The 22,349-nt window shown below is 47.4% G+C and overlaps 3 protein-coding genes across 5 annotated transcripts; all 3 read left to right on the forward strand.

The window, feature by feature from the left end:
- The first annotated feature begins 6,242 nt into the window (after nucleotides 1–6,242).
- Nucleotides 6,243–13,026, forward strand: LOC123172344 (E3 ubiquitin-protein ligase SINA-like 3). Its single transcript, XM_044589334.1, has 3 exons — nucleotides 6,243–6,603; nucleotides 6,735–7,421; nucleotides 12,656–13,026. The coding sequence occupies exons 1-3, from the start codon at nucleotides 6,328–6,330 to the stop codon at nucleotides 12,698–12,700; spliced, it is 1,008 nt and encodes a 335-aa protein (XP_044445269.1). The 5' UTR covers nucleotides 6,243–6,327; the 3' UTR covers nucleotides 12,701–13,026.
- Nucleotides 11,003–12,853, forward strand: LOC123172342 (E3 ubiquitin-protein ligase SIAH1B-like). 3 transcript variants are annotated; one of them, XM_044589333.1, is made up of 3 exons: nucleotides 11,003–11,439; nucleotides 11,528–12,256; nucleotides 12,618–12,853. In XM_044589333.1, the coding sequence occupies exons 1-2, from the start codon at nucleotides 11,032–11,034 to the stop codon at nucleotides 12,248–12,250; spliced, it is 1,131 nt and encodes a 376-aa protein (XP_044445268.1). In that variant the 5' UTR covers nucleotides 11,003–11,031; the 3' UTR covers nucleotides 12,251–12,256; nucleotides 12,618–12,853. The 3 variants fall into 3 exon arrangements, with proteins under 3 accessions (XP_044445268.1, XP_044445267.1, XP_044445266.1); XM_044589332.1 differs by having other exon boundaries at nucleotides 12,615–12,809; XM_044589331.1 differs by having other exon boundaries at nucleotides 12,559–12,790.
- Nucleotides 13,027–17,052: 4,026 nt separating the features above from the next.
- Nucleotides 17,053–20,955, forward strand: LOC123172345 (protein DETOXIFICATION 16). Its single transcript, XM_044589335.1, has 7 exons — nucleotides 17,053–17,410; nucleotides 17,520–18,064; nucleotides 18,180–18,266; nucleotides 18,388–18,683; nucleotides 19,896–20,014; nucleotides 20,461–20,550; nucleotides 20,675–20,955. Exons 1-7 carry the CDS (start codon nucleotides 17,165–17,167, stop codon nucleotides 20,723–20,725), a joined length of 1,434 nt encoding a protein of 477 aa, XP_044445270.1. The 5' UTR covers nucleotides 17,053–17,164; the 3' UTR covers nucleotides 20,726–20,955.
- Nucleotides 20,956–22,349: the final 1,394 nt, after the last annotated feature.

The raw sequence follows: 22,349 nt of genomic DNA on the forward strand, positions 1-22,349 counted from the left end.
TCTTCTCGAGCTTGCAAAGAATAATTGGGATTTCTTTTTCAAGTCTTTCCAGAACAGTTAACTTGAGTGTTTTGCAGCATAGTTCTCTAAAGAAATTTCCCAGCTTAGCAACCGCTTCATATACATCCTTGTGCATGATTCCTCGGAGGCCTGCCGGTAAAATCCTTTGGAGGAGGATGTGACAATCATGGGTTTTCAGTACTAAAAGCTTCAATCCATCAGAAGTAACACACTTTGCTAGGTTAGCAGCATAACCATCTGGAAATTTCACCACTCTTAGGAATTCACAGAATGCAAGCTTTTGTTCTTTACTCATTGTATACCATGCTCGTGGCATTTCAAATGAATCTTCATCTTCATTGTGCTGTAGATGCAAATCTTCTCTTATGCCCATGTCCTCCAAATCAAGCCTAGAACTAACCGTGTCCTTTGTCTTCCCTTCAATGTTCAGAAACGTCCCTAGCAGATTCTCGCATATGTTTTTCTCAATGTGCATTACATCAAGATTATGCCTTAATTTCAGATCAGCTCAGTATGGCAGGTCCCACAAACAAGACCTCCGGTCCCAACATTGACCTTCCTCACGCTTTCTTTTCTTCGCCAGCTTTCCTGATCTCACATCTTTCACCTTTTAAAGTTGCTGCTCCAGCTCTTCTTTAGTGAATTCAGCTGGCTTGACACGGGTTTCATTCTCACCATTAAAATCTTTGCTTCTTCACCAGCGATGGTTTCGGGGAAGAAAGCGGTGGTTCCCAATATAGCAGATCTTGCTCCTTATTCTCTTTGAGCAAGGGTCTTTATCACAATGGACACAAGCCTGATAACCCACTGTGGTCCTCCCAGACAGAGTGTGCAGAGGCGGGAAATCATGGATGGACCATATGATTGCAGCACGTAGATTGAACTTTTCTTTCGGACTCAAGGCATCATATGTAGGTACACCAGTCCAGAGCTGGAGCAGTTCTTCTACGAGGGGCTCCATAAAGACATCAAAATCCTTTCCTGGAGACTCTGGACCCGGGATAAGCAATGGCATCATGAAGTTGGACTGATCCATGCATGCCCATGGTGGCAGGTTGTACGGCACCACAAAAACTGGCCACATGCTATAAGACGTGCTCATGTTCCCAAACGGATTAAACCCATCTGTGGCAATGCCAAGTTTTATGTTCCATGGATCTGCAGCAAAATCTAACTGTATACTGTCAAACTCTTTCCATGCCTCTCCATCCGCTGGATGACTCAGCTCATTGTCCACAGGTTGCCGCTTCAGCTTGTGTCACTGTACCTCACGCGATGATTCCTTCGAGATGAACATTCATTGTAGCCTTGGTATCAAGGGAAAGTGCCTCAGTACCTTCTCTGGTATTGACTTCTTCCCATCAGCATCTTTCCACCTAGATGCATTGCATTTTGGACAGTTGTCATGCTTTGCTAAATCCTTCTGAAACAAGACACAATTATTTGGGCACACATGTATTGACACATAACCTAACCCCAGCCTGCGGATTATGCTCAATGCTTCATCATATGATCTGGGAACATAACTATCAGGGAATTGCAAGCTCAAAAGACGGAGTATTGCGTTGAATGCGGCATTGCTAATCCGGTAGAAAGACTTGATGTGGAGTAACTTCACGGTGAAGGTAAATCTTGAAAATTTACCCCCTTCATGAGCTGCACGCTTCGCCTCCTCTAACACCTCAGCAAACAACGACTTTTGTCCATCAACATGATCTTCAGCATCATACAAATCCTTCAATAGGTCAGGAATCCTATCATCTTCATGCCCATCCTCTTCCTCCAAAACAACATTATCTCGCAAAACCTTTTCCATGAAATCAATGCCAGCATCACCACCACCCATCATATGAGGGGCCTCTGTATCAGCTTCGAAATGTTGAGGTTGACTGTCCAAAGGCTCTCCATGATATATCCATCTATCATATGTGTTGGACATCCCATTAAGAAGCAGATGATCTTCCACTCTTCCTTGAGCCATTCTAGGACGGGTTGAGGCATTCGCAGCATGGGCAAAGAATGTGAGCATCGTTGGCAAAATTTTGCCCGAACAAATGCCATGAAATCATCAACTCCTTTCATATGTTCTTTCGAAAACTTTCTAACTCCTTTTCTAATCCAGCTTCTGTCCATCTGCCAAAGACAACAAATTGTTGCAACTTAGCAAATCAATCTAAGTGCATCAACATTAATTAATGAAAATGGATGGAAGTAATGGAAGCTAAAATTCCAGAAAATTTTATATGCTAATTGCCTAACCACAACATTGAAACAAACCAATCTATAAATCAAACCAACACTGAAATTGGCATGAATTTATGTTGCAGAGAAGGCTAATTCAAATTAAACCAAACTAGCTAGCTAGCTCCTAACAAATACTATGTTGTTTCTATCAATTACAATTACAATTATCCTAACAATTTGTAGACAAACAATTGAAGACCAAGGCCTTATTTCTGGCCTTGATAAATGAGAGGGGTTAACAGATATTGGCAGGGAATAAATCCCATCTAGCTGAAATTCCCCCCAAATCTTAACCGAACAAGGCATGAACAATTCTTAACAAACAAGCTGAAGAACTCCCAACAGTACATCAAGAAAATTCATCTATGCAATATCTACCAAACAAGCAAGCTATCTCCTAATTCCTAACAGTGCATCAACAAAATTCATCTATGCTGAAGAACATCTAACAAAATTCATCAACAAAATTCATCTGTGCTCGGCGACGAGGTGCAGATAGTGAGAGAGGAGAGGGAGGAAGAGGAGAGGGGTGCATACCGGGATGTGTGCTTGCGGCGGCGGCGAGTCCCCCATGCTCGGCGAGCCTCTCCTTGCGTGGCCATCGTTCCTGCGCCCGCCCCCACCACTGCAGGTGGCCCACGCCCCTGCTGGTCGCTTCGGCAGCCAGCCCCACCTCCACACCCGCCGGTTGCTTCCGCTGCTGCCCCCGCTGCTGATGCCCCCGCCGGGGACAAGGCGAGCGGCGAGGCCGTGGGCGAGGTCACCTGCAGCGAGGTGTTCCTGCCCCCGCCCCCACCACCGCCGGGCGCCCCTGCCCCTGCTGGTCGCTTCAGCCGCCGGCCCCGCCCTCGTCCGCCGGCCACGCCCCTGCCCGCAGCCCGCCGCCACCTGGTCGAAAGACCTAGAAATTTTTGGCTAAGTGTTGGCTCTGCCCGCAACCCGCCGCCAGCTGGTCCCACTTGTCAATGACTTAGATTTGGCGCTATAATATAATATATAGAGCCATTCCGCTAGATGGGCAGCAATCCCTCTCTAGCCTAGTGGTAGCGAACAAGTTAAACAGCGCGAGGTTGTGGGTTCTAGTCCCCGCTAACGCATATTTTTTAGGAATTAAAGCGCACATTTTTAGGGAATTAAACACTCGCTTACCCACCTGTCAGTGGCTCACCCACCTGTCAAATGGTTCCCGCCTGTCAGTGTTGCTCTGTTCGATGCCACCTGGTCGGAAGGCCCCACTTGTCACTGATAGGAGAGAGACGTGGTTTTATATAATGTATAGAATAGTTCCCATACCAGAGCAACAATCCCTCTCTAGCCCAGCGGTACCGAACGAGCGAAGCAGGCGCGAGGTCGTGGGTTCGAGTCCCCGCTAGCGCACATTTTTTGGGCGAATTAAGCACTCGGCCCCTCCTATCAAATGGGTCCTGCATGTCAGTGTGTGCCCCATCTGTTGTTGAATATTAATATTTAACCAAAAATGACTCCTAGACAGTGACACATAAGCGAGGTTGCTGAGGTTGCTGCCTAATCATCCTAATTCATTCAAAATCAAGTGTAGTGACCATATTATATTGGTCGTTATCAAGCTAGGCGTGAGGTAGTGGACAGTGCTTCCCGCTTTATGACCATTTCCTGTAATGACATTATGACCTTTCTGTTAGGGTCTGGAGCCCCACCAACAGCTTTTGACCTATTGGTCTAAAATGGTCATAAATTTATGACCAATTCTTCCAGGGTCACTGACAGAAGGTCACTAGTTGACATATTTCTTGTAGTGCTACGTCAAGGAGGACGTTCCGCTGCTTGACGTCGCGGTGGGTGACACCGCGCACGTGGCGGTAGATGATCGCGGAGACGAGCTGGAGGAAGACGCAGCGTGCGGCATGCTCGGGGAGGGCTAGCGGGAGTTTCAGCTAAAAACGCCATGAGCTTTGGCGTTTGGGCCCAGCCAGCAACGCCAACATGATTGGCGTTTCTATATGGAGCTAAAACGCTAGTCAGCTTGGCGTTTGAATGTGGAGCTGAAGCGTGAGATACCTCGGTGTTTCTATATGGAGAAGAAACGTCACGGGCTGTGGCGTTGCTAAAAGGGTCAGATCGTGAAATACTTTCATGTCGAGTTCATTTTGTGACAAAGATTGCTGAAAAGGTCATAATAGTGATTTCGGCCGGGGTGGGGAGGGGTCAGCCACGTGAAGGAGAGAGAGACATATTTCGCATCTGCCTTTTAAGTTTTGAAACCTAGCCCGCGAAATGCTCTTCCTTTCCATTTTCATTTTCATTTTCGTAGCTCATTGTTCCTGCTCACGCAGTTGGTAGACAAAAACAATTATAGCAACTCCAACACACCGACCGAAACGGAGTTAATTTTTTAAATAATACATTTTTTGATAAATTTGACAAATATTACACCATTAAGCGAAGCCGATTGGGTTCAATTCATCACGTTGAAGCCGATTGGAATCCTATCGGCTTCGTCGAAGCCGATTAGGATCCAGTCTGCTTCGGCGAAGCCGACTCGCCAGTCAGCTACGGGATGCATCTCTAATCGGGTTTAGTTTGACTATTTAGCACTAATTGGTTTCAGCGAAACCAATTAGTTTCTATCGGCTTTGGCAAAGCAAACAGCTACTCCCTCCGTTCGAAAATACTTGTCATCAAAATGAATAAAAGGGGATGTATCTAGATGTATTTTAGTTCTAGATACACTCCTTTTTGTCCATTTTGATGACATATATTTTCGGATGGAGGGAGTACATGCAACCATTTTTTCTTCCAAAAAAACCACATTGGCTAATCTAATTAACAAAAAGGACTACCTCTGGACCAGATAGATAAAAAAGACCCCCTGGGCAGTGACGGCAGTCACGCCAGCCGACACGTGGCACCTGCCGTTACGGGACCAGGCGGCAGCAGCGTTTCCCTCTGCCATAGTTTCCCGCTTATATCTCCCGCCATAGTTTCCAGCTTATATCTCCCGCCATAGTTTCCCGCTTATATCTCCCGCCATAGTTTCCCGCTTATATCTCTCGCCATAGTTTCCCGCTTCTGAGTTCCTGTGTATATCTCGCGTCACCGCTTCCTGCGTATATCTCCCGCCATAGTTTCCTGCTTCTGAGTTGGGTGAGAAGTTGTGACGCGTCTATGTTGCTCCTTTGTACCCTTTGGTTACACATGTCCGTTGTGCTGACACATGTATCCTCTTCTTTTTATGGGCTCCCACGTATTTGTTGGTGTTGTTATCTGGCGATGGAGTCAAAAGTACTCCACTATGAATCAATGAAGCAGGCAAATGTGCAAAAAAAACATGCGCTTACAATTATGTTCCTCAATGTTTCTAGAACATGGATATGCAATAGTCAACCTTTTATCTCACACTTGTAGGTACTTGAAAGAGAAGACATCATGAATACATTGGCAAAGTAGCAATAATGAAATTGATTAAGAGGACGGCTTATATCTATACCATATATAAGTTTGTGGATGGAAACCACGGTGTTGTGACCCACAATCGAGTATATACAAGGAAGTACTCACAACATATACAAAAATATCTTAACATTGATATCTCATAGTAATAGATGCAGCCGGTTAAGAAAAGCAGTAGATGCTTACAAAAGATATACAAGTACTCACAATTACTATCCTAACCATAATTGACCGATTACGCTAATTACGGCAACCGTTAGATATGGAAGATATGGAGAGGATGGAGAGGAATAATGTAGATATTTGCTTTGCCGAATCATAAAAAATACAACCTCCGTATCAAAATGTAAGACATTTTTTTTACGCTAAACAATGATATAACATAGTACATGCAGCTGGTTGGGGCATTATGACAGTAATGTGCATATATCAAACCATTTTGGCTCGTTTATCATGAAGAGCTAGTACTACTACGTTAATGACGGTGGCAAGTGCTACTATCCAGGACCGGTCAATGACGAAGCCGTAGCTGCCTCGGCCCCTTTTCTTCTTGGACCTCTGCTCTTCTCCTCTCTCTCTCTCACAACTCCTGCTAGAAAAAAGTTCTCTTTCCCCAAAGTCCGGCCAGCCAGGATGCAGGGCGCCGCCGTCGCCGTCGAGGGGAGGAGCAGGGCTTCGCCGGACAAGGCCGACGAGGAGAGCGCCAAGAAGCCGCGCCTCGACCTGCCCGACGCCCACTCCGTGAAGCAAGAGCTCGTCGCTCCAGATGCGGCCGGAGGAGGAGACGGAGGCGCCATCGTCGCGGCGGCGTCGGCGTTCGGCCCGAGAGAGGAGCTCGCCGTGAGGATCGACAAGCGCCTGCTCCACTGCCCCCTCTGCACCCTCCCCTTCAAGCCCCCCGTCTTCCAGGTTCTTCCCTTTTTTCTTCCACACTCGCTCTCGGTGCCGTGCCGCCCGGTGAAACATCCATCCTTTCCTTCCTCAAGAAGATGTGCTGATTCACCGACGGACTCCGACCTGTGTTCCTGCTGCTGCTGCAGTGCAAAGCGGGGCACCTGGCCTGCGCCGGCTGCGTCGCCCAGCTGCCCTGCGGCCAGTGCAAGGCGTGCGTGGACGGCGCCGGCTTCTTCGACCCCTGTCCCGCGCTGGACGCCGTCGTCTCCTCCACCAGGACCGAGTGCCCCAACCCCGGCTGCAAGCGGTACGTCACCTACCACGAGGTCGCCGAGCACCACACCGCGTGCCCGCACGCGCCCTGCCGCTGCACGGAGCCCGGCTGCGGCTACGTCGGCGCGCCGCAGGCGCTCGCCGGCCACCTCCACACCGTCCACTCGGTGCCGGTGCGCGCCGTGCAGTACGGCAAGGCCAGCCAGCTCCGCGTGCCGGTGTCGGCGCCGCGGCTGGTGCTCCTCGGCGACGACGACAACCGCGTGTTCCTCCTCACCGTGGGCGCGCTCGGCGCCGGCGTGACCGCCGTGTCCGTGGTGTGCGCCAGGGCGAGCGCGGCGACGCGGCCCCGGTTCGCGTGCAAGATGTGGGTCAACCTGGAGCCGGCCAAGTGCGGCAAGGAGGACATGGTGCTGGTGGACATGCACATGAGGAGCAGCTCGTCGCCCGGCGCGGTGGTCGCCGCGGGCGAGCCGACGTTCCTGATGGTGCCGCCCATGTACCTGGTGCCAGCAGCAGCAGCAGGGGACGGGGCTGCGTCCATGGAAGTTCCCCTGCACATCCGCATCGACAAGCTCTCCCCTTGGTCCGACGCATTGGTTTGATTAGGTCCAGCACTCACTCAAGGCAGTTCGTGGTTGCTTAAACTAAGTATTTGGGTGATGTTTATTAGCAGATGCAGTTCAACTTTGATGCTAGTCCTACCTAGTATTAGTCAACTTTAATGTCGTTGTAGGAGGATATTATGCTTTGTGCTAATCCTGTGGTGAAATGCATCTTACTTCCGTGTTATATCATTCCAACTTGCAAGCATTTCATTTGCAGGAGTTTGGCATCCTGGACATTGGAGCATACGACCTGCTTTGTTGATTTCTTTGATCTTGTCTCTAGTCTTCATTCTTACAGGATTGAGCACATTCCAATGATTAAAAGCTCTATGGCTCATAATCTTGCTAAGAAATCCTTCTCCGGTATATCTTCCTCTAGCTGTACTTTTCTTTGCAGCAAAGGTTCTAGATGTAGTTTCAAAAGGGCTTTTCAAGCCATCTCCTTCCTAAGGCCCAAACTTATCTCTGTACACTGCTCAGACTGCTAATAATAAAGTGTTGAGCTTTGAGGGATGGAGTTTGCCCCTCCCCCCACAAAAGAAATAGTGACTTCTACTACACATGACCATAATTCTTTTTTATATAAATGTGCTTTGTTAGAAAAAACCATTTTCTAACAAAATAATCTTTCTATATTAAAATGAAAGCAAGTCATCTCCATCCTACCAAACTATCGGTATTGACTGATGGGCATGGCATGCGTTTGGATAACTACCAAATTTTTATATCCGAGTCACTGACTTTTTAATTTATTTTTTGCTTTTATTGATAGCAGAAGACTATATATGTCAGCTAGTGGAGCATGAAAACACTTGCTTTTTAGTAGCCCCTCTTGATTTTGCGCTTGACACGTGTCACCAGCTTGTCAACATAGAACGGGTCACGTAGCCAAGCCATTTCCTCGAGCTGGCGGCGGTTTGTCGGCGCTAGGATCTCGATCGGGTTGCCACCAAGGTTCATCAGAACAACTTTCATCGACTCCGTAGTCCAGGACTTGTTCGGGGGGCCTTCTAATCTGAGCTTGCCCTTGTACTATAGAGCCCCCGGCTCCGCACGAATCAATTTGCTCCAACATGAAAACTGGATCCAGCGGTGGCAACACTTTAGCTTCATCCACCAATGGAGCCCCTCAGAAAGACTTTGAACCTGTCTTGTTTGTCATTCACATCTTGATGTACTTGTAAAAGGTACACGTCTGCTGTTATTTTGGGACTTGAGAAAACTACCAGCAATAGATTGAAATTTGTGAAAGCAACTACACTGTTAAATTTGTGGAAATTTATTTTGTATTTTGGTACATGAAGCCTGAAGCTATATTCCAGTTCTGTTCACAGATGACCTTACAACCGTGAAGGCTGAATAACATTAGTAGTGCAAGCTGAGATGTAGGTTGAAAATTGTGAGCAACTGCATTGTGATGTTTGTTAAAACTGTGTTTTACACTATATATTGTAGTTGTGGCTCACAAAGGAATTCACAACTGCGAAGGCTGAACAACGTCGTCAGTTAGTGCTAATTGTTTGAAGTTTTTTTCTTTTTGGCGAGGGTACGTACTTGAATTTCTTACCCTGAGAATATCCTCTCCTAATTATGTTGTGCAAGCATATTCATATTCTGGATACATATTGTCTGAAATGGTCTCATATTTTCCAAATATAGTTCGGATCACCAAAACATATAACTGATGATATTCAGGACAGGAGTGTTATTGATAAGGCCCAGAAATAAAGATATATCATACCAGGATTTGTTTGAACCAAAACACGGACTTTTGGAGCTGACATTTTTGTCTTGAAATTTCAGTTGCTCAGAAAAAAAAACATGCATATACAAGATTTGATGCTAACTATGAAGAGAAAATTGCAGACATGCCGTATGCATGTAACAAAAACGGGAAGAGAGCAGGCAATAGTTGGTGAGTGCGAGGAACTTCTTCTTCTTCCTAAACTTGTTCTTGTTAACTCCAAGTGAACAACTGAGAGATATTTGAAAAACAAAGGAAATCTTTTTGCGCTGTTGGAAGAGATGTTAAATGCAGGAATTTCTCCTACAAATTAGACATTGGGTTAAGCCGTTAAAGTCTGATTTGATAAAAGAAAAATCTATTATTCCTCCGGGTAAAAGGCTATGAGTGACAATTTTTTATAAGTTCGAATTATAAGTTCAATTCTTTTCTTCTTGTCGAGATGCACATTTCGATTTCCCGAACACATGAAAGAAGAGAAAAGCACCAGATAGATGTATGGAAGTAGTTCTTGAAAGAGTGTGCATCCATGCTTTTGCACGGAAACGGCAATGCAAGCCACGGCGTGAGTGGCTAGTGCAAAGCATTTTACCTTTCTTTTTGATGCTTGACCCTGCAACGAGTGCAGTGCTAGCTGTGAGGTGATGGTGCCTGTCTCGTTCCCATGACGGTATCACACGGCCGGTGAAAATCGGTCCGGCGAGGCGATGTCATGCCATGGATGCTATGTGTTGGTGCCGTTCGTTCGTGGAGAAAAATACCATGGATTTTTTTCACAGCCCTAACTAGGCTGCCGCAACGCGGAAAATGATCTGCCACCGCTTCCCCCTCCCGGTTATCGAAGTGTGGCGGCATCTTCTTCTCGGAGGAGCAGCACCGCGTGGTGGTCTTTGTCCGGAGACGGTGCCCGATGACAGAGATGGGTGGTCGGCGGTGGTGTGCCGTAGCTGCTGCACGTGGGCAATTCATATGGCCGATGGGGTGTCATAGGTTATTTTTAGGATTTTATCACCTCTCTTGATTATGCATACATCCGCCCTACTAAAATATGAGCGCCAATTTGTTGACAAAGGATTTCGTGAGCCATATGAATCTCCTTGCCGAGCAGAAAATTGGGAGGCGCAACCAAAAATTGCCTCTTTGCGCATTTAAGGGCCCTTCTGGATTGTGCGTGCACCCTTCCTACCATAACATCGGAGAATTCACAGATGTCGTGGCCACGTGAAGCACACACGCTGTTCACAAAATCAGGAGGGGTAACCGAAAAAGCAAATGTTTTCACTCTCTGCTAGCTGGCATACTCTTCTGCTATTCTTGGAGATTCATGAGGTGTAGTCATTAAACGCCCAAAGCTCTTGTCTAATATTATTATCCAAATTATCGAGGAAACCCCGCGCGATGGATAGGGCATGCGGTAGGACAACGCTGCACCGCAACTGGAGGTTTACTGGCTTATCAGGTGCCTGTTTGGGCCGGCTAGAGGCAGCCCAACTGGGGAGATGTCTGTACACAGGCTGAAATAGAGTGGAAGGACAACTATTTTCTTTTTCTTTTAAATACTCCCTCCGTCCCATAATATAGGAGCATTTTTGACGCGTTATGGGACTGAGGGAAGATTAAATGAAATCCAATGAAGTTTAGGGGAAATGAGAATCCGAAAGAAAAAATGAAGTTTGGGGGGAAATGAAAATGAGAAGGCAGAGGTTTTCGCGGGCAAGGCTTCAAAAATCAAAATTTAAAAGGAGGAGCGGACGATGTCTCTGTCTGTCTGTCTCTCCTTCACGTGGCCACTCCCCCACCCCACCACCACCACCGCCCATGGCTTGCCGATTTGATGCAAAACTGCTCTGCACACCCATTCGCTCTCCTCCCGTGCTCTGCTCCGCTCATCCAGAGTCACAACAACTTCTTCCTCCCCGCCGCATTCCCCTTCCCCATTCTCCCACTCCTCGCGCCCGCATTCCCCTTCCCCTCCTCTGCGCCGCGCCGGCGAACAAGATGGTTCGCACTCGCGGCGGCAAGGACAACTGGGTGTTGCCGCCGGACGCCGGCGTCCCTCTCGGTGAAGACGGTGTCCAGCTCAAGGAGGAAGACGGGGAGACCGCAGCGACGGTGATGGTGCCCGCCGCCGCCGCCGCCCCAAGAGTGGAGATCGCCGTCGACTTCGACAAGTCCCTGCTGGACTGCCCCGTCTGCTCCTTGCCGCTCAAGCCTCCCGTCTTCCAGGTACGTACAGTAAAATGGATCATCTTTGCTCCTTACCGGTCACTCCTTGCCGTCTCATACACACACAATAATTTTGCTTCTTGTGCAGTGCCCGGCGAAGCACGCGGCGTGCGGCCCCTGCGCCGCGAACCTGGCCAACAAGTGCCCGGCGTGCGACGGCGCGTACGAGCGCGACGACGCGGCCGACCGCTACCTCCTGGCGGTAAGGGTGCCCTGCCCCAACCAGGCGTACGGCTGCGGTAGCTCCGTGGTGTACTGCATGGCGGGCGACCACCGGCTGGTGTGCCCGCACGCTCCGTGCCGCTGCCCCGAGCCCGGATGCGGCTTCCTCGGCGCCCCGCCCGCGCTCCGCGGCCACCTCGCCGAGCGCCACCAGTGGCAAGTGACCGACATCGCCTACGGGTCCGTGCTCGAGATCCAGATGCAGGCGGTGGAGCAGGGGTGGCGGCTGCTGGCCGCGGAGGACGGGGAGCAGCTGTTCCTGCTCGTGGCGAGCGAGCGCGGCGTCAAGGTGGTGCGCGTGGCCGCGCCCGCGGAGGAGGAAGGCTGGTACAGGTGCAAGGTGTGGGTGCACGCGCCCGTGGACACGGACACCTGCCACATGGACGTCCTGATGCTGGACGCCAAGGTGGAGAGCTGCCCGGTGCCGTCGGAGGAGGCGGCCATGGGCGCGGGTGGCAGGTACCTGCCGGTGCCGTCCGACGTGCCGGCGCCGGATGGAGGAGGGATCGTCATCCGTCTCCGCATCGACAAGGAGGTCAAGGCGAGCCACGGCAACAAGTGCCCGGCTGTACGCTATATATGCAGCTGATCACTGGTAAGTGGTAACTAGTAATCCTACTTGGCCTGTTCATGTCGATCGCTTGGCTGTTCATTTTACTTATTTGACTGCTGTAGTTCTTGCGAGGATGAACAAATGTCACTTGGTAGGATCTTGATTGTTTGTATGAAAACTGAATGTGGCAGGTAGCTAGCCCGTCGTAGGGAAATGGTATTTTAGCACACATTGCACAGTGCATATTTTCTCTCAAATTTAATTTAGGAGGCATAATGTGAGCGGATAGTGGTGGAATGTTAATTTTCTTATTAGGCTTGCTCGGCTGCTGTTGTTCTTGCTAGGATTCCTAAATGGGAGGGACCTTGTAGGATGTTAACTGTCGAAGCTGAAAATGCAGCAGCAGGGGACGGGGCTGCGTCCATGGAAGTTCCTCTGCACATCCGCATCGACAAGCTCTCCCCTTGGTCCGACGCATTGGTGTGATTAGCTCCAGCACTCAAGGCAGTTCGTGGTTGCATATTTTGGAGTTGCAGCTGAAACTAAGTACTCTATCTGGGTGATGTTTATTAGCAGATGCAGTCCGTCTTTGATGGTAGTCCTATCCTACCTAGTAGTCAACTTTAGTGTCATTGTAGGGTCTTTAAATCCGAGGATATTAAGCTTGCTTGGTGCTAATCCTGTGGTGAAATGCATCTTCTTCCGGTGTTATATCATTCCAACTTGCAAGCATTTCATTTGCATCTGTTGCAATCTATCTATCTCATGTCAAGAAATGTTATCCGTGACACCAAAGCGACGCTTAATATTCAACTTGCAGACCTTATTTGTTATCCATGACACCAAAGCAACCAAAGCATGCAGCGCTAGTTAAAATTTTGTATCTTCCTTGAGCTGCTAGGGAAAAACTGTTTTTAGCTCCGGCATTCATCGAACAGTTGTCGGGCATGGTAAATGATGGTACCTGGCGGGGCGATCAGACGACAGGGGGTTGAACGGAGATGGAGGAGAAGCTGCGGGGAGCCCTACTTGATCGTCGGAGGTGACGGAGACGCAGATTTTCGGCAGGGATGTGGCGTGGTGGCCGCGGTGGTGGAGTGGCTGTGACGGCAAGAGAGAAAGAAGGAAGGAGAGAAAATGGGGAGGATGGAGTCGCGGGTCCGGGAAGGGTTTTTGGGTGGGCCAGGAGTGTCGGATTCATACGTTTCGCATGTCCGGACTCCTGCAAACCTCCCCCACTTTTGTCTCCGTTTTGCGGGAGAAATCGCGTTCGGACCGCCCCGCGGACCGATACAGGACCGCATTGGATGGTTTTCGCGATCCGGACGATTGCGGGGGGTTTACAAGCCTGCCTTGGAGATGCCCTTAGCATCAGCTTCTGTTAACTACTACTCCATCCGTTCCATAATGTATGACATATTTTAACACTAGTGTAGTGTCAAAAAACGTTTTATATTATGGGACGGAGGGAGTACTTCTATACATCTAGCTGGTGTTATTTTTGCCCCTTTCAACTGTTCTAGAAATTGAAATATGTATCTCAATAAGAAGAAGAAAACAATTGAAACTTTTAAAAAAATGTCCACGGAAACCACCTCCGCCATCCAGCTTCTAGCTCCTGCCGTTTCTCTTCCCGCCCTCCCTCCTTCCTTGTTGGTTGCACAGCATGCCTTGCATGCACGCCGGCGCGCGCTCAGGAACCAGATCGATCATCGAGGTGAGCACCATCTGTTGGGAATAGGCCGTGACCCAGACACGGTGGCGACCGGCGTGCATGCATGCGCCAGGTCGATCGACTCCGGCGTAGGGGCGGCAGGTCTAGTCCGCGCTCCGCGGAGTCGGGTCTGGTCGTAGGTGTGCGTTAGTTGTGTGTGTGCGCTCGTGGCTGTTAGGCAGTAGCGTCCATCTGTTGGGCTGCCCGCGTCCAGCGTGTTTGTGCGCGTCGTGCGCGAGGCCGAGCGGTTTAGCGCGCGCGTGCATGCAGCACAGCGAGGCGTGGAGGTCGGGTCTCGTGGAGGAGCTGCATGCATGGCCCCATGCACGAAAGTGGCCGGGTCGCCGGGTGAGCGCCTAGTTCGCTAGCTAGACTACAACTGGTCACGTATCCGGTGTGGAGTTTGAGCTTCCTTCTTCTTCTGTGCTCCTCTTTCTTCTACCTCCAGTCCGGTGAGAGAGAGAGAGAGAGAGAGAGAGAGAGAGAGAGAGGGAAACTAAGGCTAAACCCAACAACATCGTCTACCAGGTACCAGCGGCCGCCGTGATGGACAGACCTAGGTGAGGCCTACGAGCAGCTGCCGGCCCGGGCGTCAAGAAACGATCCAAGGAACCATCCACCCGTCAGCCTGATTGCCGTCCTCCTCGCCTCCGGCCGAGATACAATCCGCTGGCCACGTCAAGAAAAGATGATCCCACTATATGATCCATCTCATGCCAGGGTACGAACTGCTAGGTACTAGATGCATGTCTTTTGAGTTGCATTTTCGGGTGGAACCGGTGATCAACAATCCTTATGTCCTGCCTGATCAAGATTAATTATAATGTTCTTACTTTCATGTCTGTGTTGAAGGTGGTGAGTGTTTTTTTTCCGCCAATGTGTTAAAGACTAATGCACCGCAATCATCAAAAGTAGTAGATAGATGAGTGCTGTCCAAAAGAATCTGGGTGACACAGCGGTTTTACCCAGGTCCAGACCCGGATGGGTAAAAGTCATATCTTCTGCCTATGTATCTTTGATGATAAACAAGATCGATTACAATGGCGTAGATCTAATCTACGAAAAGCTAGCGTATGGGTTGATAGCTTCCGAAGTAATAACACACTCAATCCGTTCGGGTGTGTACTCGGGAACAATGGACATGTCGGTCCTGGCCTCTAGACACTATTTTTGGTTGACTTGGTTAAAATATGCCCGCAAGACACTCTCCTCCAACCTGGCACCCTTAATCACCGACAAAGTCCCTCTCCTCCGACTGTCGGTATCCTTACTTAGAGACATGTCCTCCCTAGCATGTGAAATGAGGCTACAAACGTTGATGCTTATAAGGATACGGGTCTAGAAAGTATCGTCCCACCATATTCCCTAAATGTAACTTCCCAATTGTCCTAAGGAGACTGCGGGCACTTCAACCTTGGTAGGACACTGCGCAAAATTTCAAAATAGAACAATAATTCATCTTTTGGGCATGTCTGGACCTAATGTGACAAAATGAGACACCCAAACACCCAAAGGCGGAAAAACACCCCCTCCCCGCCCCCCTATCCAGCATCGTTTAAGGCGAGTCTAGGATTGACACGAATTTTGAGTGGTGACATGATTGTAATTGAATTGAAACCGTCACTAATGTAGGGGTGGTTATAAGAACCCACCTGCTGGACAAATCGCCTACACATATTTGATCTAGGCCGAATCCATCTCCGGTAACCTTATTCAAATACTGTGAAAAAATGTTATCATGTAGATTCTAAAAGAAATTATTAATGATTTTGAAAATATATTATGTAATAAAAACTATTGATTATATATAATATGTTTTTCATGTGTTAGAACAGAATCTTCACAAATCTGCAAAATGTTCAACACGTATTAAAAAAAATTTGTCATGTATTTATAAAGAATATTATCGAGTATTTGTAAAAAAAATACTCACGTATTTATATAAAAAATGATCTCGTATTTGTTAAAATGTTCATCACATGTTTGCAAAAATGTTAATGTATTGAAAACTATAGGAAGGAAAAAAGATGAACAAAACAAAGGAAACAAAGTAAAATATAAAAAACAAATAAGAGAAATGAAAGAAGAAAAACCAGCGGAAAAAGTGGAAGAAGAAAGACGAGAACTAGTGGAAAAATGAAGAAAAGAAACAACTCATGCAGGTTCCAAGTTCCCCGCCCGTTCATCTATAAACCCCTCTTAAAGTTTGCTCTTTGTGTGCTCCTCGATAGCCGTCAAAATGGGCTCCAGGCATCGGCACCGGCAACACGCCTTGGTGTTCGTGGTCGGCCGGTGCTGCCTATGCCATTGAATCCTATTACCCTTGTGCCTCTCAAATGATTTTAGTTATGGTTAATTTTGTTTCTTTATCTGAACATGCAATATTGTGTCTTTCAGACGGAAACTTTACAATTAGTACTCATATTTTTTTTTTCTTTTGATTGACGACCCGAACTCGTCTCTTTTTGTTTGATTGACTATCAGTACTCATCTTGATTGTTTTGTGGACAATGCTATGGATTTTCGATGAAACTTGCATCTTTAATTTTCGGGGGAATATTTGTGTTCATATGCCAAGGAAACCCCGCAAGCTATATGCCGCCTATGGCGAGTCTGAACTCGCACTCGCCTTCATGCATCCGACAGTGGGCTGAAGCCTACTATCCAGCAATCTTTATTTTTCCATGTGTTTGCTCATCTTGTCTAAAACAAATGTGTTCGCTCATCTTGGGCGCAGTTTACTCAAATACAGAAAAAAAGTTTGAACGCAAGTGTTCACAAACCCTAGCTTCAGCTGAATGGTGAGTGCACATAGATGGCTAGTTCGACTCCCTCCAAATGCGCATCGTTTTTTTTTTTTTGAGAAAAAGAAGGAACGTCCACCCGTTCGCTGTTCAGAGTGAACGCCTCCAGGGAATTAACGTGGCATTGGGCTTCCGCTAAGATCTGTGCGACGGCGGGGATGACGTTCGCCAAGGTTGGCCTCCGGGCAAAAGTTTGAGAGATAACATTTCCGAAAAGCCTCCATGTAAATGAACTGTTCAGCCATATACGTACATCTTAACACTCCGTTGGTGAATCTCAGCCGTCCTTTTTTTTTTCTAATATATAGATCAATTTTTTCTTCCGTTACATACTGTGTGGCATCAGCAATCTTTTAGCTTCAAAAGCAGAGACGGAGACGCTGACCGAGTGAGCCGAGGTAGCTCCCCAGCGGAAGCACCAAGAGCGGATCCATGGAGTTAAGCATGGAGCCGGCGCTCCCCAGTGCCAAAGGCACGGCCGTGGCCGTGAACCTAGTGCTGGCGACGAGCGAGGCCAAGAGACAGCTCCGCCTCGCCGGGCCGCTCATCGTGGGATGCCTGCTGCAGAGCGTCATCCAGATGATCTCCGTGATGTTCGTGGGGCACCTCGGCGAGCTCGCGCTGGCCAGCGCCTCCATGGCCAGCTCATTCGCCATCGTCACCGGCTTCAGCTTCCTGGTACTCTACTACTCGAGCTAGTTAAGCTCACATTCACATACGATACGGCGCACATGCATGCATGCTCTTCTTCCACTCTGCACTTACCTTGTCGATCGAACCATGGCAGACCGGCATGTCGTTCGCCCTGGACACCCTGTGCGGGCAGGCCTTCGGGGCGAGCGAGCACCACATGCTGGGAGTGTACAAGCAGAGGGCGATGCTGGTGCTGGGCCTGGCGAGCCTGCCGATCGCCGCGGTGTGGGCGAACACCGGCGCGATCCTGCTGCACCTGGGGCAGGACCCAGAGATCGCGGCGGGGGCGGGGACGTACATCCGGTGGATGATCCCGGCGCTCTTCTTCTACGGGTGGCTGCAGTGCCACGTGCGGTTCCTGCAGGCGCAGAAGCTGGTGGTGCCGGTGATGCTGAGCTCCGGCGCCACCGCGGTGAGCCACGTGCTGGTGTGCTGGGCGCTGGTGTACAGGCTGCGGCTGGGGATCAGAGGGGCGGCGCTGGCCAACGCCGTGTCGTACCTCACCAACGTCTCCATACTGGCCGTCTACGTCAGGGTTTCGCCGTCGTGCAACAAGAGCTGGACGGGGTTCTCTTTCGAGGCATTCCACGGCCTCATCCCCTTCTTGAAGCTCGCCGTGCCATCCGCACTCATGGTCTGGTCAGTATACTCACTTGTATCAGAGTTCAGAGCTACCGAAGTATAGTGAACTTATGAACCACCACAAATGCAATTCTGTGGAATTTATTAAAATTGATCTCTGGAAAATTTGCAGCATGGAGTGGTGGTCGTTCGAGGTGATGGTGATACTGTCCGGCCTTCTCCCCAACCCCAAGCTCGAGACAGCCGTCCTCTCCATCTGGTATACTATAAGTTGATCTTCCTTCTCTCTTTGTGATGGATAGATTGATCTCCACTCCATGTCCATGCATGGATGATCGCTGCTTGCTTGATGTACGTATCTCCGGTGCTTCACGGTGCAGCTTGAACACCAACTCCTTGGTGTGCACGGTCCCGAATGGGCTCTCTTCGGCCATAAGCACGCGCGTGTCCAACGAGCTCGGGGCGGGGCGGCCACGGGCGGCGCTTCTGGCGGCCCGCGTGGTGATCGTGCTGGCTTTTCTGGTGGGCACGTCGGAAGGGCTCCTCCTGGTTCTGGTGCACAAAGTGTGGGGCCGTGCATACAGCAAGGACCAGGAGGTGGTCTCCTACGTCGCCACCATGATGCTCATCCTCGCCGTCTCCGTCCTCTTCGACGGCCTCCAGTACGTCCTCTCAGGTATATATGATTGCATGTCATGTCATGCATGTTGTGGAACAAGGCTTTATTTACTGCACAGTTTGACTAGCTAGTAAACAAAAATTATACATTTCACACCAGTATATATACGTACTTTACTTCCTTGGTTCGTATGTACCGCCCCATCATTTTGACTGGGGGCAAACAAATCTATGGAATTCGTGGTTAGCTTAGTTAGAATGGGATCAGTTATCCTTAGCCTAGCATGCAGGTAGGAGTAAGTAAACTATATTATTCTTTGGGATTCCTTTTCGCCCACTTAGATTACAAGTCTCTCAGGCCTTCCGCCGCACCGGCGAACCCTGCCAAAAGACGTCGCTCCTTTCGTCACCGTGGTCCCCGTCAGTACATCGCCGGAGCTCTTGACAAGACACAGTCTTCCGACATGGGGACAAGATAGGATAAAAACTGCGTTGTGATAATCGGAACGACGCAGTCAGAGCGCTAGCTGCATGCTGGCTCGCCGGCATGCATGATGCCACCTTCGCCGCGGCCTGCACCCCATCGTAGTATCCTCCACGGGCAGGGGAGGTCCGGGGCTGAACAATTAATTATTGATGCATACGTGGATAGGTTGGACTCACTCAAAGTGAGACGTCACGTGGAGCTAATCAAGAGCCTTTGATTTTGTGTGGCCCCGTTTAGAGTATATAGACAAAACATATATACAGTAGGAATTTTAGAAATACTATTCCTGCAAGAAATATTTCTTTCGCGCCATTTGGAACGAAAGAATTACTTTCCTGCTTTTCTTTTCAAATTTCGTGTAGTTAGTTACTACTCCCTCGGTCCCATAATTTAAGATGTTTTTTGACACTACGCTAGTATGAAAAAACGTCTTACATAATACGATGGAGGGAGTACATAGGAATTTTAGAGGAGACCAAACGCGATGTTCTACCTCATGTTTTCTTCTCTTTGTGAGTGCAATTTTTAGATTTTGCCCGCATGGCATCAAAAAGAGAGTTTTAGGGTTTTTCGTGGTTTCAGTTTCTCTTGGAATTTTTGATACACGCCATCTCAATTTCAATGGTTTTCTTATTCACACGTTTCAAGTTCATGTGTTCCAAATGGGGACTAAAGTTTGATGAGTTTTTTAGTTCGTGTAGTTGTACTTTTTTTTACCGGAAACATGTCTATAGGTGTGGCACAAATTGGCACACCGAGTAAAGGGTTATGTTAATTTTACAGGTATAGTTCGGGGCTGTGGACAACAGAAGATTGGCGCTTTTGTTAATTTCATTGCGTATTATCTAGTTGGTATCCCTGCAGCACTAGTTTTCACCTTCAAGTGCCATCTTGGTGGAAAGGTATGTATATATATATTCCTAGTCTCCTTACAGGGAGACTAGTATAGCAGCATGAACATTAATAGTGTAGTACCAACATATTACTTCCTTTCCGGTTTATTAGTCCTGCATGTATTCCTAAATCAATAATTTGACAGATACAATATGACTTGTATAGGCCAAAAAATTATAAACATTAGAAAATATACAATTCAAAGTTTCTAATGATACTCTTTCTGTGACATTTAACTTGTATTACGTCGGTCTAGTTGTCAATCTAGGGATACATGCAAACCTAATAAACCGGAATGGAGGCAGTAGTACTATAATAATAGTAATAGTAATAATAATAATAATAATAATAATAATAATAATAATAATAATAATAATAATAATAATTGGTGGTGGTGGTGGTGTTATATTTGGGTGATCACTTTGTCGGTATAAACAAGCTTCTGTGCATGCAGGGGCTTTGGTTGGGAATATTGAGCGGATTGGTGACACAGACGTTGTTGCTTCTTTTCATTTCCTTTGGCAACACTGATTGGGATAAACAAGTAAGCTTATATATGGTTTACTCTTAATTACACACTTAGTTAATTTAGTTTCTTCTTGTGCCTTCAGATTTGTTTTGGGCGGCTGACAGTGTTTATGTTTTTTAAAATTTTTTTGCTTGCGTAGGCAATGAATGCAAAGGATAGAATTTTGACGTCGCCGCCTGTGGAGCCATGATCAATGACATAGCTTAACATTGGAGAGACTCTCCGTGCATCATGCCAGTATGCTACTTAAACAATGTCTCAAAATTGTCACTTTTAGAAAATAGAGGCTTTATGACATGTAGCAAAGTATTACAATATTACTTTGGTACCAATTGATCCTTTGTACACATTTTATGGTGTAAAATTTAAGATGATGTATCCCTTCTTCAACTCAGTGTCGTTAACAATTCTTATTGCCAAGATTGTCCCATGAAATTTGTGTTGAGCTTGCTTGGCAAAAGTCTTGAATGTATCTTGAGTATCATCCATGGATCGAAGAATGAACACCAAAGTGTACTTTGAGAAGTCATCCACAATGTCAAGACTATAATTATTGTTTCCGCCAAGGCTATCGTATTTTGGAGGCCCAAAGAGATCCATATGAAGGAGGCCCAAAGTTCTAGTTGTCACAACCACCCAAATTATCTTTCCGGCAATACAATCACTACAAACACTAAATTTCTCAAAGGAGACACGATTAGTCCAAGAATGTGTTCAAATTTGTAGATTTCTCACACTAACGTGGACTAGCTTGTGGTGCCACAACCACCCCAAGTCGGCTATGGCCATTAGGCATCTCTCATGCCAAGTGCTTTATTTCGAGAAATCAACCACGTAAATGTTGCCTTCAACATGCCCACAATCCTATTTGAGACTGTATCTCTCCTAAAATGATTGTATCTATCCTATTTGAATGAAAAGCAAGTTATAATGAAAGGATTAGACGAGTATCACATTTTCTATAGATAGCTTGTTACTGATTGTCACTTTGCCCAGTCAATTACCTTTCCCGTATTATTCTAAAAAAACAACATTTGAGGTAGTAGATATATCTTACACAAATTTGTAAAGCCTGTCCCTTCGTCTGGTCATATCATTAGTGCAACCACTATAAATTATCCATGACTTGCCACCAGCGGTATAGTCCTAGATGCAATTAAGCTTTGACTTTAGGTACCTATTCTTCAATCATCTCTTTGGCGTTAGTAACAAGTACTTTGGAAAACCAAATAACATGTTATATACATTACATGGACCAACAAATTTAGCATATACATGCACATCCTTACTCGTACGAAGCGCATATGATGGGTTGTACTTCCCCATGAATTAATCGCGAGTTGCGTTACACCTAGTACATCCCCACTCACACGATTGCCGTTACCATTATGACTCCCCTTTTACCCTCCTTTTACAGAGTTTATTTTCCGGGGAGTACCATTGTTCTTCATGTTGGACCTAGAGTTGAACCCAAGTCCCTTATATGAGTCGTATCATTTTAATGACTCAATATCTCACTGATGTTTGTCTCTTAAGATCTTCTCAAGTTAGGATTATAATCTCTTGTTCTCCTCAACTGGATTTGCTTGATCACAAAGAGTGTTAGCATGAACGTCTATATGACAATAAGGGAAGAGAGGGGTGGATAGAGATTTAATGCAGGAGAAACAAAGGGTCTCATGAGACTCCTTAAGTTTGATCATCTCTCCCTGATAATATTGTTACCATTTTCAAGGTGCACAAAATCCTTACAGAGCCTATCTTGAGCAGTGATGGTTTCTAATCCAATATATTACTTAGCAAAACATTTTTTG

Source organism: Triticum aestivum, unplaced genomic scaffold, assembly GCF_018294505.1.
Source record: "Triticum aestivum cultivar Chinese Spring unplaced genomic scaffold, IWGSC CS RefSeq v2.1 scaffold8609, whole genome shotgun sequence".
NCBI classification, from domain to species: Eukaryota; Viridiplantae; Streptophyta; class Magnoliopsida; order Poales; family Poaceae; genus Triticum; species Triticum aestivum.